The following is a 26,556-nucleotide window of genomic DNA, read 5'->3' as shown; positions in this document are numbered from 1 at the left end:
CAGCTTCCTGTCAATGGCCCAATTCAAACAAGCTGCCTGCAGCTGTTTGTGACAGGGTAGCCAGCAGAATCCAATTACCAGTCATTTGTCCCTTCTTCCTACCTCTTCCATCCTCTCTTGATGATCAGATTTCTGAAACCTGTCTTGACACCTCTCCACCACTGTTCCCCATGTCAAGGTTATTTGTAAATAAAGATAAGACAGTTCAATTCCAATGTAATTTAATCCAGTGATGCAGCTTAGAATTATCTCCCAATTTTCCCCAATTTGCTATGGGGTTTCATCTGCTCCCAAGCCTAATAGGAAAAACTGTTGGGCTATGAGCTGTCATAGAACATGGAGATCCAGAAGGACCTTGGTGGTCATCAAATCTAACTAGTCTAACTTCCATTTTCCAGATCAGGATCCTGAAACCCAGGGAGACTAGAGCCAAGTCCATTAATCTTTCCACTATATCCATGCCCTCATGGGGTTGATTCAAGTTTATGTTCTTAAAAGATTAGTCCCCAGTTATTTTTACTGGTACCCACAAGGACTTCTCCCATGGCCAACCTTCTCCCATCTCATCCTTTGGGTTTCTGTAACACTTTGAATTTTCTGGCTCCAATTGCCATAGTTTCTTTATGTGAATAGGTAATGACTTTAAGAGAAATTCTTAGAAAATAATAAATCAAAGACAGGGAGATACTTGTGAATTAGAAAGGAGCTCTATACCCCTAATTCAGAGCTCAGTCTAGTCCAAATTTATAAAAAAAAAATAGAAGGAATTCAATTGCTGGACATGCCTCCATGAGCAATCCAAAGGCCAGAAAGGTTTCATGGCCTCAGTCTCCTTTGCCCTAAAGTTGGGCCAGATCTGCTTAAGCAAAGTGATGTCAGCAGAGTATCTAGTCATATCTTTTTTTTCCAGATATGATCTCCAAATTAGGAAGAGAATTACTTGTTTTGTCTCCTTCACTTTAACCAGGGAAATCTAGGCCAGCACTCACACATAGTAGGTGCTTGATCAGTGTTGAAATTGTTTCCTTGGACTGGATCATTGGACTTTAGACAGTGTATTTGACAAGATGCCTTCATTTCCCAATCCAATCCAACTAATAAAAGAAAGTCAGGGGTCACTCTGATTTTTTTTCTGAGTACTCTCTGAGAAATTCCCTTTCTCCCTTAAACTCCAGACCCTTTTCCTTTTCCAACAGGGTATTTGAAGTTTTAATGCTAATTGATTTTTATTACCTTATTTATTTTCTTAGTTAAAATATGCTCTTAGGAGCCTTAAAAATAATTGCTCTTTCCCAATAAGCTTCTACTTAAGAAGCATTGTCAAAATAGGTCGCCTTCAGTGCTGCTAATGTTGAGACCCCAGCACATTTCCAGCAAATCAAATCAGTTTTTATTTAGTTCAATTTAGGGGACTAGGCGGCTTTGGATGCCCTCTAAATGAATTACAAATTAATTGGCTGAGTGTGCTCAGCGTTCTGTTTATTATTCCTTTCAGACTGGCAGGAATGCACATTAACTTGCATTGGGGTATTTGGGACAATGGAAAATTATCTGAGTATGTTAGTCTGGCCATTTTGTTGGGCTATCTGCATCTAGCCAGGACCTTGCTACAATCTCTTTGTATTCTCTTCTTTTGAGACATCTCAGCTCCCCATCTGTTTTGCAATCAGTCTGGTCCAAGGACCTAATGAGATTTTTATGGTATAAATCACTCAAGAGTTCCTCTTGATTAGCAAAAGGTGAATAGTATATTTTGCTTCACTTATTAGGAAGATGTAATTTAGCACTAGTACTTTTAATTCATGTTACTAATCATTAGGGTTTTTTTTTTTTCAAAAATAGGAAGAAAACAGACTTAGCAGATAATACTAACATGAACAACTGGAGCAGTACATTTCTTACAAAAAAGATCCACTTTAATTGGAGAGACAGAGTGGAGCAGGACTGTTCTTGGAATCATAAAAGACATGGGTTTGAATTCTACTTCTGACACTTCCTGGCAGTGGGACCCTGGGCAAGTCACTTAACCTTTCGAAACCTCCCTTTCCTCCTCAGTAAAAGGAGGGTAATCTCTTTAGAGCTGACCTCAGAGGGATATTGGGAGAATCAATTGAGACAATGAATTTTTTAAGCACTTTGCAAACCTCAAAGCACTAGATAAATGATTAATTACTATTTGATCTAAGTTAATTTTCTGAGTAGTAGCTGTGGAATTTATAGTGTTTTCCCCCACCAAGTGACAAGATTTACTTTCCCAGACTTTCCAAAACATACTGTATGTGGTATCCCCTCATTTACCTGGCCTTTGTCTATCGAGATGTTCTAGTTGGCAGAATCCTTTTCCCACACTGTCTGCACTGTGTGCAGAAGGGCTTTTCAGGTCCTGGATAGGGCCCAAGATCTCATACCCTCTGAATGATCATCAGACTAGAGGGAAACCCAGTGGTTCCCACTGCAGGTTGTCTTTTCCCTTGAAGGAGTACTCTTTTTTGTAGGTTTTCAGGATGACTGCCCTGCCCCCTTGCTAATTGGAGTCATCCTGGGCTATTGCAAAAGCATAATTAGGCATCAGTGGCCTAGTACATAGGTCTCTGGACAAACAATTACAAATCCTACTTTGACCAAACTTTGGCATGAACTCCCAGGGTAGGACCAGACAGATCATTTTACTCCTTTTCCAAGTTTCTTCTCTGAAATGGAGGGTGACAATATAAGTCTTGGAGGGGGACCTGATTTTCCTAAAGTCATAAGTGGAAAAGCTAGGATTTGAAGCCAGGTCACAAAAATCATCAACATATAGAGCTGAAAGGGACTTCAGAAGCTATCTAGTTTGAACTTCTCATTTGAGGAAACTGAGGCCCAGGCATAGTAAATGCCTTGTCCATGGTCACACAGGTAGTACTAGGAAGATAAGAGCCAGTATTTGAACCCAAATGGTTCTTTCCTTCTATTGTATTCTACTGCTTTCTATCTCACTCCTCAATTTGCAAGGGGGCCTCACAGACTAACTGAATAAAAACAATTGCAAAAGTCCTGGTTTATTCATAAAAACCACGCTCTAAGTAGGAGGTGTTTTGCATCTGTTAGAAGGAATGAGATAGAAAAGGATTTAGATACTCTTAAGTTGGACCTATCATTAAGGTCTTTGCTACCATAGGAAAATTCTTCTGGCTAGGCTGTAGTTGCAGTCTCTTTCGATACTTTTCCTGTTGTCCTTAATGAGAGGATGCCCAGGGAAGGCAGATTGAGATGAATTTAGCTGAAAAACCCTCCCCTTAGAAAAAGGCTTGACTGATGCGACCCCAACCACATTATGTTAAATGTTGCGGAAAATCCCCATGTCCAAAAAAAAAATGACTTCCATTGTTGTTTCTCAGGACAGTGGGGTGTTCTGAAAAGAACTGTAGCTGGGAAATCTGAGGCCCTAAGGTTGTACCAAGTTACTTACTACCTGTGTGGCCAATTCCTTCACCCCTGTGGGCCTCAGTTTCATCCTCTCTAAAATGAGGGGGGCTGGAAGACAGGGCCAGCTAAGGTCCTCCCCAGTTCAGAATCCTGCAAAGCTCAAAGCCCATCACCACATGTGCTCGGGAAGACTAGCTGATCCCATTAAACATCAAAGAGATGTTCTGACCTGGTCAGCCAGGCACAAATAATCTAGCACATCTCATCCTGGGCAGCCTCTCGGTACAATCTTTTCATTCCAGGCTTCTAATGAGAACATTCTGTTTTGCAGCTCCAGGACCGCACCCAGTTCAGCGACCGAGATTTAGCCACCCTCAAGAAATACTGGGACAATGGCATGACGAGCTTGGGCTCTGTTTGCAGAGAGAAAATTGAAGCTGTTGCTGCAGAATTAAATGTTGACTGTGAAATAGTCCGGGTAAGACTTGTGATCCTTTTCTGACAGAGGTGGAAGGGGAATGTGGAAGGATGCCTTTTAAAGTTACATGAGGAGACCTGAAATAGGCAGCACATGGTAGGTAATGAAAGGACACATTCCGAACCACTCTTGGGCTTGTTCCCCCACCAAATGGAGATAAAAGCCTCCAACTGAAGATTCTATCGATCAGTCACCAAGGCCACATTTGACATTCCATTTGCAAGGAGTTGACATAAAATTTCCGTGGTGACAATGATCCCCAAAGACCAAGAGGAAGTGGTAGTTGGAAGAAAGAGACCCAAATGTAATGCTCTTCAGAGGAAGGGCTGAATTATAAACATTCTTAGAAACATTCAGGGAGAGAAACAGTCAGAGAGAGAGAATGAGAGAGAGAGAGAGAGAGAGAGAGAGAGAGAGAGACAAAGAGAGAGAAAGAGAGATAATAAAAGAAGAGGTCACAGTTTTTGAGTAGATGAGAAACTTGGTAGATGAGAAACCTGAGGTTCAAGAACAGGAAGTTGCAGAACTGAGTCCTCTGTCATCCTCCAAGCTGAGGCTTCCCAGTCTTGGCCTGCTTCATGCCCTGAGATACTGGCAGGGGTGGGAAACAGGTCTGCCTGCAGAAGGTTCAGTTGTTTCGATTCCTTGGAATCCAGATGGGAATTAACAATAAGAGGGCTGATGGAAGTCAGGACAGCTCTAGAACAGGAGAATTTATGATCAAACTGGACTCTTACTTTCTAAATGCTGCCAAGAATCCATCTCAGTGAAGCAGGAACATGAGCAATAAAGCCAACCTCTGTCACTGAGTGGGGGCAAAGGGGCACCAGAATTTGGAGCTAGAACAACTAGAGCAATTCGCCAATTTGTCTGATCTCTTTTGCTTTTCTACTTGGACCTTGGCAGCATAGGAAAGGTGAAAGCATGATATCTCAGATGTGCAAATGGGTTTCCCCAAAGTCTTAGTGCAATTGGAAGCTTTTAAGGTTTAAATAAGCTTTATTTCCACTTTTTATAAGCCAGTAAAGCTTAAAATTGCACTAAGACTTTGGGGAAACCCTGTGTATACAACAAATAGAGCAGACAGTAAAATAAAGTCTAGTTGACTAGCTGCTATCAATCCTCTACTGTGTGCAGCGAATCTGGCCAGGCACAGTGGGAAAGCAAAGCTGTCCCCTAACCTTCATTGCCTACTAGCAGGAGGAGACTGTCTTACCCTGTATTGTACCATCAATGCATTTGAGAATGAAGGAGCAAAGTGCTATGTGAGGGGGGAGAAAGGAAGACTTTCCTATAGATCACAGGATCAGAGATCGGAGCTGGAACAGACCTTAGAAAGATAGGCCAATCCCCTCATTTTGCAGATGTGGAAATCCAGGAAGAAGTGAATTGCCCTGGAGAGCCATTCAGGTAGGAAGTGAAGAGCAAAGATAGGAATTTCTCCAGGCACAGAAAACAATGGCGGCAAAGATCCTGACCCAAGGGGGATGCCCAAAAGGGGGTAGTGGAAAAAAAGCCCTTTGTCCAGTCTGGTGGAGATGCTTTGAAGATCATCAGGATCATGATAGATTAGAAAGTGTCCTCTCATGTGCCGGTCTGATTCTAACTGCCTTTTGTAAAACATGGAGGCTCAATTACTTAGCTGTGTGACCTTGGGCAAATCACTTAACCTCATTGCCTTGCAAAAACAAAACAAAAAATAAATAACATGGTAGCTCAATATCCAATATCCTGAGAAGCAGGAGCAGTCCCAGAAAATCACTTGAGAGGAGTTCAGCAGAAAAGTCATGAGTCTTGTCATTGGCTAACAAGTGTAGGCCACACCCTCCTAAAAGCAGTAAATAGCTACTAGTGTCAAGAGAGGAAAGGAAGAACTAGTTGTGTTGGAAATAAATCTGGTCTACTTCCCCTTTCCACAGGCCTCCCAGCTACTTGGCACCGAACTAACTTAGAACTCTTCTCCTCAAGTGGGCTCTGGAAATTAGGGAGCAAGGGAGCATCTGGGCTAACTTCCTCATTTAGGAGAGGAAGAAACAGAAGCCCAAAGAAATAAAGTCACTTTCCCAAAGCATGTGACCCTTCTCAAAGGCAGAACTGACAGTAGACTTCCCTGATATACAATCTAGTGTCTTCTGAGTCTTCTCTGCCTCCTGTGTCACACACTTCCTCAGGAGGTAACAGCTTCTTCCTCCACGTAGGTCCATGAGGAAAGACCGAATGATCAGTCAATCAATAAGCATCTATTAACCTCCTGCCACAGTCTAGATGCTGAGGATACAAATAGGAAGAAAGACACAATCCTACCTTTTAGCTTCCACATCTCAACAGCCTTGCCTCCTCCTCCTGGCTTCCCTGACTTCTTTTAAGCATCAACTTAAACCTTACCTAATACTGTAGACTTTTAGATTCGTGAGGTAACAGGGAGCCACTGAAGTTGATACGTGATGAGGGAAGGCAGGGTGACATGGTTAGTTTGGCCTCTGCATGGAGCATGAACTGGAATTGGGGTAGGATTAGTGCAAAGAGACCCTTTGGAAGCCATTGAGCTCAAGATTTGAACAAAGGAGGTGGTGACCGTATGAGAAGAGAGAAGCAGCTGGTTGTGGACCACTTGACAGTATGTCACAGAGGGCTTTGGGTTTGGGTTCAGTTGAAACTAGATGCCCACTGAGATCCCTTCTCATTCTGTGCTGCCACACCAGGAAGAACAGGTCCAGGGAGGTAAGGAAGAAAACCAGGAAGGAATGTATTCCTGTTTTCCTCACTAGGGAGAGAAGCCTTGGTACTTGATTGCTTTGAAGGGTCATCCCCTTCTGTTTTATTAGGCTGGCAATACAAGTGAGGTTGGCATTGCCTGTGACAACTCTGCTAGGGGCAGCCCTTCCCTAGGTTACCCCATCCCCTGCAAAAAGCTGACTCAAGACCACAACACATTTCCTTTTAGCTGGACTGAGCGGTTATCTACTCTTTGGAATAGTGAGAACCAATGAATTCAATAGGTTTGCCCTGTGCCTTAGCATGCTGAGAAGCTATGGATGATGCAGAAGAGGCCAGAGCATAGAGTTCCTGCCCCTTAGGAGATTACAGTCAAGTTGAGGAGGTAAGAACTGAGCCCTTTGAAATGGCGCCTATGCCTAACACATTGAGAGGTATGGGCTTGGAAGCCTTTAGGAATGCAAAGAAATCATTATGGACAAGAAAGGTAACTGAAGGCCTTTTTCTATCCTTATTCCTTTGAAAATCATTTAACAAAATGCATGCGATGATTCCTTATTCTCCCCTTTTGTGCCAAGTAGGCATGGTGACATGGTTGTTGGTCTGAACAAAGATCTCTGATGTTTCATTGGACTGCAGGTTTATTATGAGTCCCAAGTGACATATGGCCTCCTGCAAAGCTCATGTGTTCTCAGCCTCAGCCTGCAGGAGTAAGGAGATGAGAATCTCACTGTACTCTGCCCTGATCAGACACTATCCGGAGTATTGTCCTCAGTTCTAGGCACTGAAGGACTGGGATGAATTGGAAAATGTTCAGAAAGTAGCAACTAGAGCAAAGTCCTTAGCTTCATTCCATAGGAGGGTCCCTTGAAAGAACTGGGCATATTAACACAGATAGGAGAAAATCTGGGGGCAGGGTCCATGATAGCATTTGTCAACTGCCGAGCTAGTAGGGTTGTTCAGTTTTGTCTCAGAGGGCAGAGGTAGGAATGAGTAGGAAAACTGCAAAGAGAAAAAATGAGGGGAGAAAAAACTTTCTAAAAATGAGAGTAATCCCAACATAACATGGACACATGGAAGAGGTAATGAGACAACCCTCCTTAGAGATCTTTAGGCTGAGACTGGGTGACCACCAGTTCTGATTCAAGTGCCCAGGAAGACTTGAGTGGGCCTCTGAGGTCCCATCTAGCTCTGGGCTTCTCAGATCTCCTCCCTGAAGGTGTCTTCTTGAATGAGGCATTTGCTGACAGAATGCAAGAGTTTAGTCCACATTCCTCACCTTCTTCTCTCCCAGAAGGAGGAATTTAAACAACTCTGACTTGGCTTCTGGAAGCTTCCTTCAACCTAGGGAGCCTATCCCCACATGTTCAGGGCCCAGTGGACTTCCATAGGAAATGAGGTTCTCTTAAGAGAACCCGAGGGCTCTGTAACACTAATTAGTTTCATCTCCCTCCCCACCCCTGCCAGAACCCCTTTTGACTTCTTCACTGTGGCAAGCTCATAGTAGTTATTTAATATTATTCTTTGATTGATTTCAAGATGTTGGAAGAAATATTGAGCTGATTTTTCTAGCTATGAGTAAATGAAATGAATCACTTGTACCTCACTCTGGGCTCTTTGACTCAAGATTGGTCAGAAGAGGGGAAGAATTGGCAGAATTGTTTTGCTACTTGACCTTTGTCTCTAAAGGGTCTAAGAGGGGAGTCCCAAGACCTTTGTCTCCTGGCCTTGTGTGGATTTTCTTTTGCTTTTTTGTTTTTCAATATACAGCTTGATTCTCATCAGCAAGTCCATATTGAGTACCAGCTGTATGCAAGACACTGGGCAATTTGCCAGGAACTCAAAAGGTCTCTTATGGCATGTGTAGTTTAGTGGAGGAGCTCTCCCATGTGAGTCAGGGTCAGAGTGGATTGATATCCTCTTGTATCCAAGCCCTTGAATGATGAACATATGCTTGAATGTTGGCAAAACACTGTCCAAGTGATTTTTTTCAGAATGAAAGAAACTTCTTGGAAAGCAGATTTGTTTTTCATCATTCTGCATGGTGTTTCCTTTCAGAGTAGCAGGATTTATTTGAAATCTCTTTAAAAAGAAGAATGTTTTTTTTTTTTTTGCTTGTAATACAGCTTTACTTTGGCTTGAAGTTAGATATATTCCTGAAAAGTTATGCTCAAAGTGCACACAGCAATCTTTGTTATCTGGCCTTCATGACTGGGTGCTGAAAAGATGGTGAGATATCTATCATCTGGTCTGATCCTTGCTTGTTATAGATGAGGAGACCAAGTCCTAGGGACATGTAGAGATTTGCCCAAAGACTCACAAGCTAGCTGGGGGGGCAGAGCCAAGACTAAGTCTTGAGTAACTTGATCCTCTATTGTTCTCAATATATGTCTGTCTCCATGAAAGAGCACCAAAGGTTGAGCAGCCCACTCAACATTTTCAGAAGATAGAGGAAAGGGCAGAGGGTGGGGGGTGGGGGTGGGGGGGGACAAGATCAATGAGCTGCAATACAACTCACTAAGCTAATCAACCTGCAAGATTTGTGTATAATATGGGATGGCAAGGGATCTGGGAACCATCTTGCCAGACAACAGCTGAAGGAACTGGGAGAGTGTAGCTGAGAAAAGAGACAAGTTAAGGAAGACATATTCGCCACCTTCAAATGCTTGAAAGACTCCCGTATAAAAGGCTGATTTTATTTTGCTCTGGAAGGCAAAGCTAGGACTGAGGGATATGGGCAAGTCTGGCTTGGCTCATTCTAAGAAAGAAATTTCTGATAGAACTGTTCAACAATGCAATGAGCTGCCTAGCAAAATTGGGAGCCTTCCATAACTGAAAGTATTTGAGCAAAGAAAGGAAGATGATCTTTTCAGCATAGACATGGAAGAGATTCTGACTTTGAATGGGATGATACACTAGATGACCTCAAAGGTCCCTTATACCTCAATGGTTGTGTGATCCTATAATAGTGCAAAAGAACTTTGATTATATCTGTTTATAGAATTCTATTTTTCCCATGTCATTCTATTATAATTTGAAAGATGTGTTTCCACAGAAGAAAACTTAGATCGCGCAACGTAATAAAAATTTCTCCAAAGCCTAATATGCATTCCAAGGAACTTTTACCTTTAGTCCATATGCAATGGATGCATATACAACTCCTAGGAAAAAATGAGTTGGGAAGCATGTTGGTCTTGTGGGCCTCAAGATCCTATTTTTTTTCTATTCAAGAAAACTTAGGAATTTCTCTGAGAGACTGCATCTTACCCTTTCTGTCCCAGTCATGGTTTTTCCTGGATATTCATGGGTCACATTGTAAAAGAAAAGAAAAATTTTTTTAGTTATTACTTGATAAACATCAATATTCTGTTAGGAAATATAGGAAGCGCATGACAATTTAATGGGGTTGTGGTAAGAAGTTCCAGCTTCTAAGTTTTCTGAAGTGTAACAGTACTTTTTCATGGAGACAATGTAATGGGGAATTTAAATGGAATTCTACTGTTTAAACGAGTATTTCTCCTAAGGGAGAAGTTAGCAAAGCCAGGAAAATTAATATACATAAATATTTTTCTTTCCTACGGGGTAATTTTCACTTGGGACTTCACAAAAACAATCCATGTGTTTCAGAGTGTATATTTAGTATTGAATACTGAATACATTCAAGAGACTACATTTCCTGAATTTGACGGGAAAATACTCAGGCAAAAATGAAAACGAATATGTCTTTCTGGTCTTACTCTTTGGTTTTTCTTCTTATGTTGCATTAATTTTGTCCCCAAAATGGAACAAATAGAAGAGGCATTATATTGAGAATGAAGAATCTATGATGCAGTAGCAAGGGTCCTGACTTGATGGGGAGCCTGGGGACCAAGTTATACTACGAATGAACTATGTGACCCTGGACTGGTCACCTCTGCTCTCTAGAACTTTTCTGCATTTAGAAAATTATAGAGGATAGTCTTAGATGACAAGAATCTCTGAGCTGGGAGGAATATCCAATTCTAATGCTGGAGATCATTTCCTCCGCAGTGACGGCCCTCTAATACAGAAGAAAGTCTAGTTGATATGAACTATTTAACTGTATTCAAATTAGGGCAGGAAATCATTGCATTGCATTGATTAGCTTCCTGTACTATTTCAGAGATCTCTTTACAAGGGAAAAAAGAAACAATAATTCAACTTGAGTTTTGTGGAATGATGTTGACCAGACTGGTGAGGCCACACATTCTAGCCACGAAAATGAGCATTGTATAAAAAAATTGAGATGCAGATTAGTTATCAATCCAATAAACCTGACTTGGAAGCTACTTTGAAACACTGAGCTGATAGGGAAAGGATGAAAGTCAATAAGGCAGATTTTCACCTAGGAAAAGCAAGATTGGAAATGAGACATAAGCTTTAGTTATAGCTACGTGCCCAGTTCCTTTGGGAACCCAACCAATCTGTTTTTCTTTTGAAAGATGTGGTGGATTATTTTCTCTGGGAAAAAAAAAAAGTAATGAACTCCATGTTGCTTGGCATTGTGGGTGTTTTAAATAAATATGATCTTTCAGCTAAGCTGTTTGGAAGTGAGCATATCGTCATTTTGCTTATACTTCATTGACTCACAGTAAAACAACAACAAAATCCTTCTCGGGATGGTTGTAAGGAAAGCTCTTTGTGAACTGCCAAGTGTCATTTATAAGCAAATAGAGCCAGTTGTTATTCAATGTATTTTGCTTTTATTATGTTTCTCATTTAAATCAAAACCCCACTTTTTTTCACTCGGAACCTTTCCTCTCTCTTCATGCTTAGAACTAATGAGGTTTCTATGTGTTCAAAAGTTTCCATTCTATCTCCCTTATAAAGACTTGGATTGGCAATCGAAGAAGAAAATATCGTTTAATGGGGATTGAAGTTCCACCTCCCAGGGGCGGCCCTGCTGACTTCTCGGAGCAGCCGGAGTCAGGCCCTTTGTCTGCGTTAGCATCAGGAGAGGAAGCTGGGCCTGAGGTAGTGGAGGATAACGACAGAAATGATGAAGTATCCATCTGTTTATCTGAAGGAAGCTCTCAAGGTACTCTGCTTGCTGCATCTTCTAATAAATAGCCTTGACAAAGGGCTGGTTTTCAGTGGTTATTTGACTTGGTTTTCAGCCTTTGCACTTAAGGTCCATACATTTCGTTAAGCGTTTAAACAGAAATTGATTTTTTTTAATGTCTCTTCTTAAACATCCTCCTATATCGGGCCACAAGAAGGAATATATTTTCATCTGAACTTAACCCAAATTTGGAATTTCTACTTCTTGCCATAGGCTTTATACTGGAGCTAAGAAAATATTTATTTTGATTCTTTTTGGAAGTCTGAACAAGTATATGGCATCAGCAATCCACCATCCTGAAAACTAGTAATGGTGTTATGGAAAGAACCCTGCTCTGAGTCCCTGATCATTATGACCAGTTGAACCATTTAATTAAGAAGCCAATATTTTAAATGTCCCTGGAATATTTATTAAGGAACAGTGTGTTTCATTTGACTTGAAACAGAAAAAACGAGTTCTGTTCTGATAGCCTTTCAAAGCATAATGAACCCCAGAAAAATGTACAGAGCATACTAAAAGTCCTCATACAGTATTAAATTATTAAAGCTTAATATTATTGTACTGCAAATGTTGAGTCACCCTGCATTTTCTCCTTCTAGCACTTTCTCAACTAGTACTCCCCACTTTTCTCTCTCTTGTTTGAAGTTCACAGCATCTAACTCACCCTTTCCTGATCTCTGTAGCTATCATTCACTTAATTACCGTCCAACCTTTTGCTATGATTTGGGCATCTTGATCAAAGTCTTGCTAGCCAACCCCTCCCTAACCATCCCCCTCAGAGATTTAGCTAGCCATACTTAGCCTCTTACACCCCAAACTCTCAATGTCTATGACCTCTTTCTCCACTTGATTCAACCACCACTACCCAATAAATGAGACTTCACTATCCTTTGAAACTATATCACCCTCATGGCACTACCATAGAGTAGTAGATAGAATGCTGGGAATCAGGAAGACTGGAGTTCAAATCCCATGTCAAACACTGGGTCATCATCCTAGGCAAGTCATTTAACTTTATTTTATCTCCATTTATTAAGAGATTGGACTAGATGCCCTCTTCCAGATCCTGTGTGCTGAATTTCTGAGCCCTGACCACAGTCTCCTCTTTTTCAACATTTCCCACTCTTTTACTCCTTCTTTGCCTTGTTCCTTGCCTACATAGTGACCTTTGGCCTTTTGATTCTTCTCTGCTCTCCCTTTCTATGAAACCAAGTTTGCCTTACTTTCCTTTCTAACAAGTCTTGACTTTATGAGCAACCACTTCAGCACACTCCCTCCTCCAGTCCTCAGTTCCTTGTCCCCTGGACCTTTTAATATTTGTACCCTGCTAACCCTCCAACCCTGGGAATCCGCCATCTGCCTCCTCTGCTCCTATTTCCTGAGGTGTCAAAGGCTGCTGGAAAAAAATAGAAAAATTTCCAGAACTGGATCCAATACAAATTTCTGCTCCCTGGACCCTCCCTGCTTTGCAGAAATGCCTCTCTTAGCTCCCAAAGATGACTTGAGAGCCCTTTGGCAATATTGCAGAGGCAGGGGTTTTTTGGGCTTGTCTTTTTTTTTTATCAGTAACCTCACCAAAACTATGAGAGACCTTTTCCTCTTATCACTAACCCCCTTCCCCACCTATCCATTCTCTATCAGCAGATAACCTTGCTTTCTAGTCCACTGAAATGATTGAGACAGATAGATATCTAATCCTCTCAATGACCTCTCTCATTCTTTCTTCCTTGTCTGTCTGTGTCTCAGAGGCAGAGATGCCCTTCTCACTAAAAGGAGCCCCACTGCTAATTCCTTAGAGCCTAGTCCTTCCCTTCTCTCCTGGGAACATGCTCCGTCATTCAGCTTTCCTTCATCTGCAATCTTCAATCTCTCCTTCCTCTTGGGTCTTTTCCCCATAGTCCATAAACAAGTTCCATTCTCCTTTATCCTGTAAAAAATGACAAAAGTAACAACAATCAACTAAGCCACCTTCCTTTGATCCTGGCATCCCTTCAGGCTCTGATCCCATCTCTCTCCTCCCATTCACTTCCAAACTCCCAGAGAGAATGTTCCGAACTACTTCCACCCCTTCCATAACCCCGCCTCCCCACATTATTCGACCTAGTTTCTAACCCTTTCATTATAAAGAAACAGCCTTCTTCAAGGTCATCGCCACAATATTTGGTTGTTTGGTGCTTGAGTTTGAGGGTGGAGGGGTGAGAGTTTGGCTTTTCTGAAACTGCCTCTATACCTCCTTATCCGTGACTTCTTACTCACCTGATTCTCCTCCTATCTCTCAGAAATTGTTTCCCACTTGAACATTTTGTGATTCTGTATCCCAAAGGCCATTCCTCCAAAGTCACCTTTATTTTTGAAATGCATCAGTGGCAAAGCACCATTCTTATGTATCTGCTGCTTCTATAATAAAGATAAATGAGAGAACTGAACAGAGAACCTGAGGAACAGGATTAGAGACTGCAGCTGACTGAGAAACAGAACTGTGACTATACATTTCATCTGCAGTCTGAGTCTTGATCCATTAGCTGAGCTTTGGAACAAAAATGTGACTTGAGAACCTCTGATCATCTTTCTATTGTTTAGGGTCACTCATAAAGGAACATCCAGTAGTATCAGAGGCAGGACTCTGAAGCCGGCAGGTATTAGTCATTGGACTTAGGAGGATGGGAAGCAAGGTCTGACCACTCTCAATTATAAAGGAAAATGAAAACAAAGAAAATTTAGGGACAAGAGAAAGACCAGGAAAGCCAAACATCGTAAATTGACATCCTCTCTACTCCCCACTCTTCTCCAGATCCCAAAAGAAACATTTTAACTGGAAAAAAGTGAAAGTTCACTTTTAAAGTTGCCAGTGGACCACGGTTTCTCCATTGGCATCCTTTATCACTGAATAGTGTGTTCTCTTAGACAGCTGGCATGGTAATCAAGACCTAATGAGAGAAAGGGGAGAGAGGATTTAATGTCCATGGCAGAGAGCACTTGATGAAAAGTGAGATTGCCTCCAATTTCTCTCAGTGGCTTATTTTTCACAGCTGCATGGAAACCTTTTTATTCTGCTCAGAAATTGCAAGAGAAAAGCATAAAAGCATTTCCCAGCCTGAAAGGAGCCTTGTGCAGAGAACTGACCCCTGGTTCCAGCCTATTCTCCTGCTCATTTTGTTCAGAGAGAATGCTAATCTGATTGGTTTGAATGTCGCGATTAAGTAAGATTGTGTCATCTGGCCTGGCCTAATATTATCTAACCTCGAAAGAAATGGAACTCTCCCCAGGCTAACCAGGTCCCATTCTCAGGCACTGAGCATTTCAATCTGCAAATAACCTTAGCCAGCCTTTATATCATGTTGGAACATTTCCAGAGTACTAGCCACACTCTTATCACATTGGACCCTCCCTATTCTCCCTATTAAGGGTTATTAGCTGAATTTTTCAAATGAGGAAACTGAGGCTCATAGATAAAGCAACAGTGGGCATGAAACTAGTAAAGTATTAAAGGTAGGATTCAAAACCAGGTCTCTCCTGATACTTCCCAGTCTACCACACTGTCTCTCAAGGTTCATTATCAAGTCTTTCTTGAAGGATTTTAGGCTTTTCCTCTAGAGACCAGGCTTGTGATCTGGTCCGATGCCTTTGCCCAGTGGCAAAAGCTAAGCAACTGAAAGGAATCAGGGCTGTAGCTATTGGACCAAGTGGATGCCATTGAAACATAGGACTTGCTCCCCAGAATGCATGTCTAAGCAGAAAACAATCTCCCTTTGAAACTCCCCAGGTGCCTTGTGCTAGTGTAGAATTTTAGGAAAGCCAGATCAGGAGGATTCCAGAGGTAGAAATAAAAGGACTAAATTAGAGCTTAACCCAAGTCAGTTAGTGGTTCATGGCCAAGGGGAAAGCTGGAAGGGACCTTCTGAAATCACCTTGTAGTCTAAGCCCCTAGAAGAGAAGTGACAAACAACTCATTTCTTAGGGGGGGAAGAACCTCCATCTCCTAATTTCCAGCTCAGGAAGGAAGATTAGAAAGAAACAAGAATTTATGAAGCCCCTACTGTTCCAGGAACCATGCTAGCTAAGCCCTTTATCCTCTCACTTGATCTTCACAACAACCTTGGCAGTCAGGGGCTATTATCGTTCCCATTTTACAGTCAAGAAAACTGAGGCAATCAGGTTCACAAGTATCTGAGGCATTCTGGCCTCCAGATACTGTGCCATTTTGCTGCCTCAAAGCTACAGGGACTGTGGCCTAACCAAAAAGAGTTGTTTCACTGCAACCACAGCCTGCGATTTCTCCAGTCATACTTTTCTGTTCTCTTAGGGATTTAAAAATATATGTAGTTATTGCTTTAAATTTTGTCTCTTTGTTGGTTAAGAGTTGAAGCACTGGGGAAAAAAATACTAGAGTTTTCACTTTAACACTACCAAAGACAGTGAGCTTTTCCATTTTAACTTTACCTCTGGGCATAGGTGTCTCATCAACAGCCCTTCCTCAGATCGGCTATTTTGATATTGGAATAAGATTCAGATCATATAATTAGTCTTTCTCTGTGTCCCAGTTTGCCCATCTCTACAATGGGGATAACATTTCATGGAATAATTGCTTCAAGTAATACCCCAAAATAACTACCAGCTAAAGTTCTAGGTAAATAATTAATAAGATTTGCTTCCACTTCGTACCCTGAAGGAATAATTAGTGAATGTCCTTGGGTCTTTGAGCAGTGATTTCTCTAATTATCCACCTGGTCTTTGCTATCATGAGGGATCTGCCTCACATATTAACACACTTCGTACTCTCAAAATCTTGAAAATCATATGAGATGCTTTTGCCATCCCCAAACCAGCAAACCTAGCCTATTTCTGATCTATCTATGTGGGTGTCCTTTAGGCAGATTCATTATTTGATGAATTTCTAGAAATTGAATCCTAATGTTCTCTTGACTTCGCTTTGAAAAGAGATATGTTCTTCTGGGGCCAAGAAAGGATATCCATAAGATCCGTAAGAGCATGCCACAAATTGAAGAGGAAAGAAAAAACCTTTTGGAATCACCTGTTGTTTAAAAAGAATAACCTTTTGTTAAAACATTGATGATTCTTTCCTTAGCTTCATCTCCTTATCTCCCTGCTGGGGAATACTGTACTTTCTACATCTTAACCATTCTCTTTTTCAATTTGGTGGTTCTCTCCCCTTCTTTCTCTTTCCTTCCCTCAGAAATATGTAGAGGAGACATGGTGTTGGGGAAACCAGGATTATCTCTTTATTTGCCCCCCAACCTCAAGTCCTGGCTCAGGTAATAACACTAGCTCATACAATTTAGTGCTAAAAGGGTCCTTGGAGATCTTCGAGTTCCCCCCCCCATTTACAAATAAGAAAACTGAGGCTCAGGGAGATTAAATGGCTTTCACAGAATGACCCAGGAAAAACAAATAGCAGGCCTAGGATCCTAATCTGGATCTTTGGACTCTATATCTTGTGTTCTTTCCACTACACCATACTGTCAGTTGGTTGGTCAAGCCCTTTATTCTCTTTTCATGGAGAGACAAACTTCAAAGACTTGTTTCATGGAGAGAAAAATGAGTGTGGTTGCTGAGAGAGCTTTCAAAGCCTTCCAACTACCATACTGAGTCAAGTGTTGGAGAACAAGCCCAGTTACCACCTCTAACATTCAATTCTGTCAGGATGCCTTTTTGGAGCTTTATCTGTTATGTTCATGAAAGAATTCTCCAGCTGGTTGCCTAGTTGGAGCATACTGCCTTTGTCTAGCAGGCTCTCTGGAATTTGACCAACCATTAACCAAGTATTTGTTTATTTTCCATTTAATAAAGTTCCTTTCTTTCCAAATACCAAGACATGAAAAATGTGGTTTTATGACATTATTGTTGGTATTGACCTGCCTCTAAAATAGTCAGCACTATCATTTTTTGAAGTGCATCTCTTTTCCTCTTCTACCCTTTTAATTTTGAAATCCTGCAATAATTTTTGCGTACCATTTACAGAATGTAAAGAATCAGACAGGAAAAGTTTTTAACAAAGCATGTTGATACACAGTTAGAAGAAATTGAGAGCAAAAATACGATATAGACCTCCACAAATAATAAATGTAAAGTCATCCATGAGGAGAAGGCAACACAGGTGGATACTGACTGCTAGGTCTGATGACAACTTGCCCACCCTTACTTCTTATAATATTGTTGATTAAATATGCTTTGAAATGTCAAAATTATTAACAATAAAAGCATCTTCTTCCTTGAAAATTCTTATTTTTTACTTATAGGTTGGCTTGAATAAAAAAAAAAGCTCTCTTAATATTCTCATCCACAAAACCTTGGGATTAGTCTTTCACCAGTCTCCCCATTTCCCCATTACTGGGGGATGGGGATGGGGGTAAACAAAACAAGCAAACAAAAAAAACCAAGAGAGCTGACAGATATTTTGCTTCTTATTAATACGGTTACTATAATATCCAACGGAAGAGATTTGTGTGTCTGTTTATCCAAGTAATCCCTATTATCGCAATTCAAAGCTTATTCTAAGGTAGTAGTTCTCAGAGTGGTCTGGAGACCCCTTAGATTCACAGAGATATTTTGTTCAGATATAGAAGACCTTTGACCCATGTTGTCATAGGGAATGCCTACATTGATGATACCCAGGTTCCTTGAAATCTTGGCACAAGCATATTCAGAGATAGCACTGTGTCATGTGCTGGGGGAGATGGGCTACCTCAATGGTTATTTTCCATCTAATGGAGAGAACCCTTTCAGTTTTCAATTTAGTACCATCTTTACACACACACCCCCAAGGACCAAATTTCCCTTTTCAGCTTTACCTCTGGGTAGAGATGCTTGATATTATTTCGAATGGGCTATTTTAACTTCCTTGGAAGAAACAGGCTTCAGGCAATGTAATTAGGCTTTCTTTGACCTAGTTTGCCCATTTGTACAATGGAGACAATGTTTTCTCCAAAATGCTTCTTTGTTTAATATTCCTGAGAGAAAGAGCCTGGTGTTTTGAATAGGAAGTCATTCTTTGAAATGAAAGATTTGGGTTTAAGTTCTACCTCTGACATATACTAGCTGGGTGACCCTGGATAAGTCACTTAACCTTTCTTTGCTATATAGCAACTCTCCAAGATTCTAATTTCTAGACAAATTGCCAAACTATGTTGGTGGAATGATTTTCTATTCTCAGAGTTCTTTATCCTGATGAAATCCTGGTTCTGAGTCCCTCCAAAAATGGAAAATACTTCTAGACAACTAAGACTCTTTGCTAGCTAAATAATTCCCAAGATTTAGTTCCTCCTCCTAGCCTTAAGAAACAGAGGTGAATTGTCTGTTGGAGAGCAAATGGTCGATGGAAGAATAGCCCCACGTGATGATACCAAAGGCCTTGAAAATGTTGACCAGATCCCCTGGTCATGGTGCTCCAGAAAAACTCTAGCAATTTTACTGTCACCCTTAAAAATGGGGGGGATGGGGGCCCAAACAATATCTATGTGACTTCCCAGCATTGTCCTCCCTTTCTTGGGTCCTGTGTATTGCTCATTGGCCATGTCTCTCAAAGAACATAACCAATGATGTTTTTTGTTTTAATTTCCATAGAAGAGCCCAGTGAAGCAGTTCCAAATGAAGCAAATAGGCACAAGGAAGAAGATCCCAGTGCAGTGTCCACAGACAACGTGGTATGTATGTTTTAAAATGCCCTTGGCAACAAGTGACAGGCTCGTACAAAGGACAGACATTTCCAGTCAGTGACAATGTCAGCATTGTTAGAAAGGGAATTTTTTTTATGTTGTCATTTCTGTCCCGGAAATTATTCTTTTCAGAGAGTCACAAATGTAAATAGCTAATGAATGCTTGGTATTCATACGGCATTTTACACCTAAGAAATCGTTTTTCTTCAGCACCCTTGAAAAGCAGCAGAATTCTCCTCTTTGGACAGATGGTAGGATTAAAACGGAATTAAGCTCAAGGACATGAAGGAAGCCATTGTTAGTGCTTGGTCTTGTATTCAGGCCTTCCTGGCTTGGAGTTCTCCCTTGCAGACCACACCTCTGCCTCTGAATCATATCAATTCTTAGGATAGCTTCAGTGTTTGGTGTATTTGGTACCTCCTTGTCTTTCTCAGGGAAGTGGGACCCCTTTAACAACCTAGTAAAGTTTGAAATTACGATAAAAGAAAGCATTGGAGGCAGATGAACAAGAAGGAGTCTGTGTACATGTATGTGCATATGAACCAAATCAGTTTTTGAAAATATAAATAAGAGTCTTTGTTGTTGGGGGAAAGGCAGTGGGAAGGAGTGGCAGATCCAGAGCTGTGATTTCATTGGGAAGGGGAATTTCTGGTGTAGGAATGCTTCCCATCCATGAATCTCTTAGATTCATCCATGACTTAATAACCTTAGAAGGCACCAAAAGTTTAAGTGATTTGGGGCATCTAGATGGCGCAGTGGATAGAGCACCAGCCGTGGAGTCAGGAGGACCCGAGGTCACATCTGACATCAGACACTTAATAATTACCTAGCTGCGTGACTCTGGTCAAGTTGCTTAGCCGAATTGCCTTGAACCCCCCCCCCAAAAAAAAAAAAGTTTAAGTGATTTGCCCGAAGTCCCCCAGATGAGAGGTGGTGGGGTGGACTTCCTATGTCAGAGGAAGAACTTTGACCTAAGTCTTGTTAGTTCTGAGACCAGCCCTCTATCCACTGGGCCTCTAGGCCTTAAACCTAGAATAAGAATAACTTATTTACTTTAATGCTTCATAACTATAAAGCACAGTGCATACATTATCATATTCCAGTTGTCACAATGACCCTTCAAGTCATTTAAATAGTAGTATTCCCATTTTATAGGTGAAGAAACCAAGACTCAGAAAAGTTAAGTAATTTGTCAGAGTTGAACACCCAATAAATGGCAAGCTCACTGGGCATAGTTTGCCCAAACAGGATCCTAGGCAATAGAATTAACATTGTTTCTCCCTAGATGCTATGGAGACATTCGGTTATTAATAAATGTTAAACGAAGGCCCATTAGAAAAGAGCCCCATGCGTTTGCTTTAGTTCCATTAAATCAGCATTTGGTGTTTGTGCCCACGCTTTAGAAATATGGCTCCCGAGGCTGATTTTCTAATGTATGTGACATTGCTCCCTAGACTCACCCTGATGCCCATTTGTGGATTTTCACCATTAGAATGTTACAATGGGTTAGAATAATATGTTGCTCATTTCCACAACTCAAGGCTAAAATGGACTGGGTTCAATCTTGGTGACCTCTATTTAATAAAAACTCATGTATCCCCCCAGTTTCCCTTGGGAATGTCAGAATTTGTCTCTCGCCTTAGACTTCGTGAAAAAGATAAATGGACTTTAGCTCCCAGGCAAGTGCTCAGGCTAGCAAAACATCATCCATGGAACATATTTTATTTAACCCAATAGAAAATGTAAAAAACTCATACTTTAGTCCCTAAACAGTCAAATCCACTTCCTTTCCTTTGGTGGTTGACCTCCACTTTGCTGAGAGACCTAAATAGCCCTCCTGACTTAGAGTGTTACCCTGGATGGGACACAGTCACTCTCACTCACAGAAACATATACACGTAAACATAGACTTAAAGTTTCTAGAGAGTCAAGCTTTTCCTCCTGGATAATCTCCCTCCCTCACCCCATTTAAGAATTTCCAGTCCCTTTAAATTATATCAGTCACGTTGTCCTGTAACACCAATTTAGAGAATGTGCTATGTGTTATTTCATACACCTTATACAATCTCCTAAACTCTTTCCCCAAACCTTTTGCTGTTCAGTCCTGTCCAACCCTTTGTGACCCTATTTGAGGTTTTCTTGGCAGAGATACTGGAGTGATTTTTCATGTCCTTCTGCAGTTCATTTTACAGATGAGGAAACTGAGGCAAGCAGGGTTAAGTAATTTGCCCAGGGTCACACAGCTAATCAGTGCCTGAGACTATACATGAACATCTGAAGACAAGTTTTCCTATTTCCAAGCCCAGTGCTTCATGCACTATGACCCCATTTTGCTACTCCTATGCCCAGGTTCCAGAGGGGCATACACCATTCTTTCTAAGTTTCTGCGTTAAATCACAAAAGGGCTTCACACTGAGCTGTTTACCGTGAGTAAGATCAGTGTGTGAACAAATTGTTTCAGTTGTGTTCCTCTTTGCTGTGGAAAGCCCCTCTTCACCCCCATTTTATTGGTAATAACAGCTCATATTTGCACAGTATCTAGTTTACTTAGATTTAACAAAACATTTAACAAAGTTTCTGATGTTATTCTTATGGAAAGGATGGAGAGATATGGCCTAGACAGTAATCCAATTAGATGTATTTGAAAACCTTGAAATGACTCAAAGGATAGTTGTTGATGGTTCAATGTCAGCTTGGCTGGTATCCAGTAGCACGCCCCAAGGATCTATGTGGTTTCCTCGTTTTTATCAGTGACTTGGGTAGAGACCTCTGGGTTCACTCATCACATTTGCAGATGCCACAGAGCTGGAAGGGTGGGGATGGAGAGTCAATACCTGGGAGGACAAGGTCAAGATCAGTAGCTCAACATCCCATGAACTTTGCTATCGATGAATGCTGATGCTTACTCCTGAGTTCAGTAAACTGGCCTGGGGGGGAGGGGAGGCATGGCTAAATAGCAATTTATTTGGGAAAGGAACTGAGGATATGCAGACTTGATAGACCCCAGTGATGTGTGGTATAGCAACCCAAAAAGCTCATGTGCCTTGGCCCACACTGCAAGAGGCCAAGTTTACAGGAATAAGGAAGTGATGGTTCCTTTCTGCTCTTGTCTAGTTCAATCACTTCTGAGTGCCCCAATTTGAGAAGGACCTGGCTAAGTCAGAGGGCCTGAAGAAGAGGCAGCCAGATGGCAGAAGGCCTTGAGCCTGGATCATACCTATTAAAAAGGAATTGAAAGGATTTGGGCTTTTTCCCCCTGAAAAAAAAGAAGACTGGGAAAATTATAGCTCTCTTCAAGTGTTTGAAAGGCAGCTGTCATACCAGAGAGATTAGATTTGTTCTTTTTGGCCCCAAAAAGCAGAACCAGTAGCGAGGTTTGGATGAAACAAAGCAGTAAATTTAAGCTTGATGTCAGGAAAAAAATATAGTCAACAAAAGCTGTCTAAAAGTTGGGAGGAGAGAGTGGTCTTGAGGTAATGGGTGCCATAGAGAGCATGTTAGGCCTAGAGTCAGAAGCCTGGAGTTCAAATGGTCCTCGGATACTTCCTAGGTTATGTGCCCCTGATCCAGTCACCCAACTTCTGACTGCCTCAGTTTTTGTCATCTATAAAATGAGGATAATAGTAGCCCCTACTTCCCAGTGTTGTTGTAAGAACCAAATTAGCTAATATTTGTAAAGCCCTTTGCAAACCTTAAAAACATGATACAAATGCTAGATCTAGGGTGCTGGGGGAACCTCATGGCAGTAGCACCCAGTGACGGTTCCTTTCAAGGATGGGCTCATTCCAACTCTCAAATCCTGGGATCCTACAAAAGTACTTTTTCCACAATAGCTCATGAGGTTTATTGTTGTATCAGTGTTATTCCTCCTTCCTATGATCAGCTCTAGATTAGAGTCAAAGTGATCCTCCTTTGAGTTCTGATTGCCCTTACTAGCTGGGGCACCTTGGACACATTCAATTTCTTTTAGGGAAGCAGTGGGTAGGGGACTGGCTTTTGAGTCAGGAAGACTTAGGTTCATATCCCTCCTCTGCCACATCCTAGCTGTGTAGCCTTGGGCAAATCACCGGATTTCTTAGGCCTTTCATTTCTTCATTTGAAATTAAGGAGTTGGGATCAGATGATGTCTGAGGTCCTTTACAGCTCTCAATCTATCAGCTTGGAGCTTCCATTTACTCCCCCCAGAAAATGAGGACAAGAAATTCTTGCATTGTTAATCTTCCAAGATTATGAGGATTGAATGAGAAGGCATGTGAGAGCATTTTGTAAACTGAAAAGCATTATGCAAAAGACAGCCTCGTTAATATTTTCATTATTACTTCCATATTCACAACACTCAAATCTCTAGACAAGGAGTAGAGTTGCAGATTGGATTTCACTGGTGTCAGTGCTTGGCAGGGGGTTGGGGGTTGGGGGTGGGAGGAAGCAGCACTAGCTATTTTCCACTGGAATATTGCATCTACCAATCCCTAATGGGGCAACAAAAGGGAAGATGTTTTTGCTTTGTTCTAGGAAAAGTCATATTTTTTTTCTCAGGTAGGTAGTAATGATTTTCCCCTGTTATGAATTGTGTTAATAACATTCTTCAATTCCACAGGGTAATCTCCCCCCAGCATAAACAGCCAAGCCACGCTATAGATTTCCGTTACATTGTAAGATGCCAATCGGAGGCTGTCCAGATATAAAACTCTTCCCCCTTAAAGAAATGCATGTTTTGTAGCCTGCTTTTCTCTGCACTCTGTCTCCTCTGCAGCAGACATTTGAAGATAATGAATGAAGTCATGGCATAGGATGACTCACAGTCACTTAGGCACCTAATTTTTCAAGAACAATTGATTTTCAAAGACCAAACTCCAAACTTTCAAAGGTTGCTCGCCTCTGCCTGTACCCTTTTAGTGCCCCCAATTATTTATGGATGACAAATTACCCAGGCTTAGAATGTCTATTTGTGGGCTGAAATCTCTAGGGTGGCCCATGCCCACTCCCTACAGGTTAGGCAACAGGAAAATTTCCCAATTGCTTTTCCCAGAGCCCAATCCAGAACCCCCCCCCAAAAAAAGACCAACTCCAATGTCTGATGAGAGCCTCCGTGATTAAGCCCCAAGTTTATTGTGATTATAACAGAAAACAAAACATTAGATTCATCTCCAGGCAGAAGTAGAAAGCAATTTCACTGCAGCCATCCTATTGACTCAGAAGCCTGCAGGTCACCAGCCCCATAATGGTATTGTATCCTCATAGGCAATCTATCAAATATGATCTTTTGAACTTTGCCTATGACTTTTAATCACCATATATATTGCTGGGTGGGAAGCCTCATCTCAGCTTCTGCCTATGACATATTGCTGTTAATGGACTCTTTCTTAAAGGCTGCCTAGTGACCAGCCCTGGCTTGGCTTTCATTAAGTCCTCAGTCTGGGTCCAGAGAATTGGAGACTGGTGGGTTTTTGGACTCGTGTCTTTCACGTGAGAGATACGGCCCTGAATTTCTGTAGGACTCTTTTGTTTGGGTTAACCCAAAGCCAGAAATTTCGGTTCTTATCACACTTGCCTCTCTGGCTAGATTTTATTTTTGTGTCAGCAGTTTGATTTCTGGCAAGAGACATATTTCAATCATCCAACAAATATTTTTAAGTCTATTACTGTGGTTCAAATACCTTAAGATCAGAGCTTGGCATTTTCTAATTTTTATTCCTCTCTTTGTTTGGTGGTTATCCGCCACTGAAGGAAACAAATTATACAGCATTTTCCAGCATTGCATCCTAAAAGCCCCTTTCAATTGTACAGTCAGCTCTCAATTATCTAGCCTAATAGAAAGAAGCAGTGGCATGAATCGTTGGAAATAACCGATAACAACAATCCTGGATGTTTGGCTTTGGAGTGTCCTTTGGCCAGCTTGGACTTGTTATTATTGCTGCTTTCAGGCAGAAGTTAGAGGAGAGAGATTTTGACACAACTGTATGAAGAAATATGCTAACAAGGAGAGCTGTCCAAAAAAGAATGACTTGGCCTTGGGAGATAGCAGTCCTAATATCAGAGTAAAATGGAACTAGGAGGGATCTTAGAGATCATTTGGCCAATCTCCCTCCTTTAATAGACTCATAAATGGAAGCTCAAAGTAGGGAGCTTCAGGGCACTCAGAGTATTCAAGAAGAGCCTACTGGAGAGGAGGCTACAGAGAAGTCACTTCATTAGATGAACAGCTGAACTGAATGATCATGAGGGTCCCACTAGCCCTGAGATTCCATGATTCTCTTAATATTAAAATGATTTTCTATTTTTGGCACGAATCTATGAAAGATACAGGGAAATGGTCTGCCACAGGACAAAAAGGCCAACTTAGAATCCAGAGCTTATTTCAGCTATCCAGAGTGGCTAATCCCCACACAGATAATCAAAAATCGATCATATATGCTTGCACTGGGAGGGGTGTGCACACTAACAATAACCTTTTGCATTTATTAGCACTTTTCTACTTATGTTGCAGAAAATAGAAATAATTGATGATGAAGAAAGTGATATGATAAGTAATTCAGAAGTGGAGCAAATGAGTTCTCTCTTGGATTATAAGGTAGAAGTAATTTTGTTTTTATCTTAATTTTATTGGGGTCCTTTGGTTGCAGTAAAAATAGTTTTGAATTCTGCATTTCTGACTTTCATCCTATCCTATCTGAAACATCCTAGCAAGTATTTATTAAGCTCCTCCCATGTGCAAATCATTGTGTCAACCACTGGGAATATAAGTAAGACAAAAAAAAATATGGTCCCTGTCTTGGAAGAACTCATATTTTAGTTGGATGGTAGGTGCAACCTATAAAGCCCAAGGTATTAATGGCCCATGGTATCCCCAGGTCTGTGCTACTCCCTTCTGGAAAGTGCAATGCCCCCAAATTATCTCATCACCTCCCTCAATCCACATTGGTAACAATTATAGAACCAGGGAAAATAGGCTTTGGAGAAACCAGTGCTTATGGACTACCGGTGTCAGGGCAGGGGGAAGGATTCATAATACCAATTTTTTTTTATTTTTTAATCATCATCTCTGTTTTGTATCTAAATGAATCTTTTTTCAAATGTGGAGGTACTGCAGGAAAACCTTGTGCCATGAAATTTTTGTTTCACCGCCTTTTGGGGTAGTGAAAAATCTTTCATAATTTTATCTTGGAATAGAATTTTTTTTAAAGAGTAAATTATTTTCTTTATAT

General features: G+C 41.2%; 1 protein-coding gene across 2 annotated transcripts in view; it reads left to right on the top strand.

Moving 5' to 3' along the window:
* HDX (highly divergent homeobox) overlaps window positions 1–26,556 on the top strand; it is a 105,231-nt gene that overhangs the window by 60,619 nt on the left and 18,056 nt on the right. For both annotated transcript variants that reach the window (XM_074208715.1, XM_074208714.1), the window contains 4 exons: window positions 3,737–3,883; window positions 11,447–11,654; window positions 19,260–19,339; window positions 25,839–25,922. In XM_074208715.1, the coding sequence (XP_074064816.1) occupies window positions 3,737–3,883; window positions 11,447–11,654; window positions 19,260–19,339; window positions 25,839–25,922 (519 nt within the window). The remainder of the gene's footprint in view (window positions 1–3,736; window positions 3,884–11,446; window positions 11,655–19,259; window positions 19,340–25,838; window positions 25,923–26,556) is intronic.

The sequence above is a fragment of the Macrotis lagotis genome, chromosome X (assembly GCF_037893015.1).
Source record: "Macrotis lagotis isolate mMagLag1 chromosome X, bilby.v1.9.chrom.fasta, whole genome shotgun sequence".
NCBI lineage: Eukaryota > Metazoa > Chordata > Mammalia > Peramelemorphia > Peramelidae > Macrotis > Macrotis lagotis.
The sequence above is the reverse complement of the archived record's forward strand: the minus strand, read 5'-3'. Positions and strand labels throughout refer to the sequence as shown.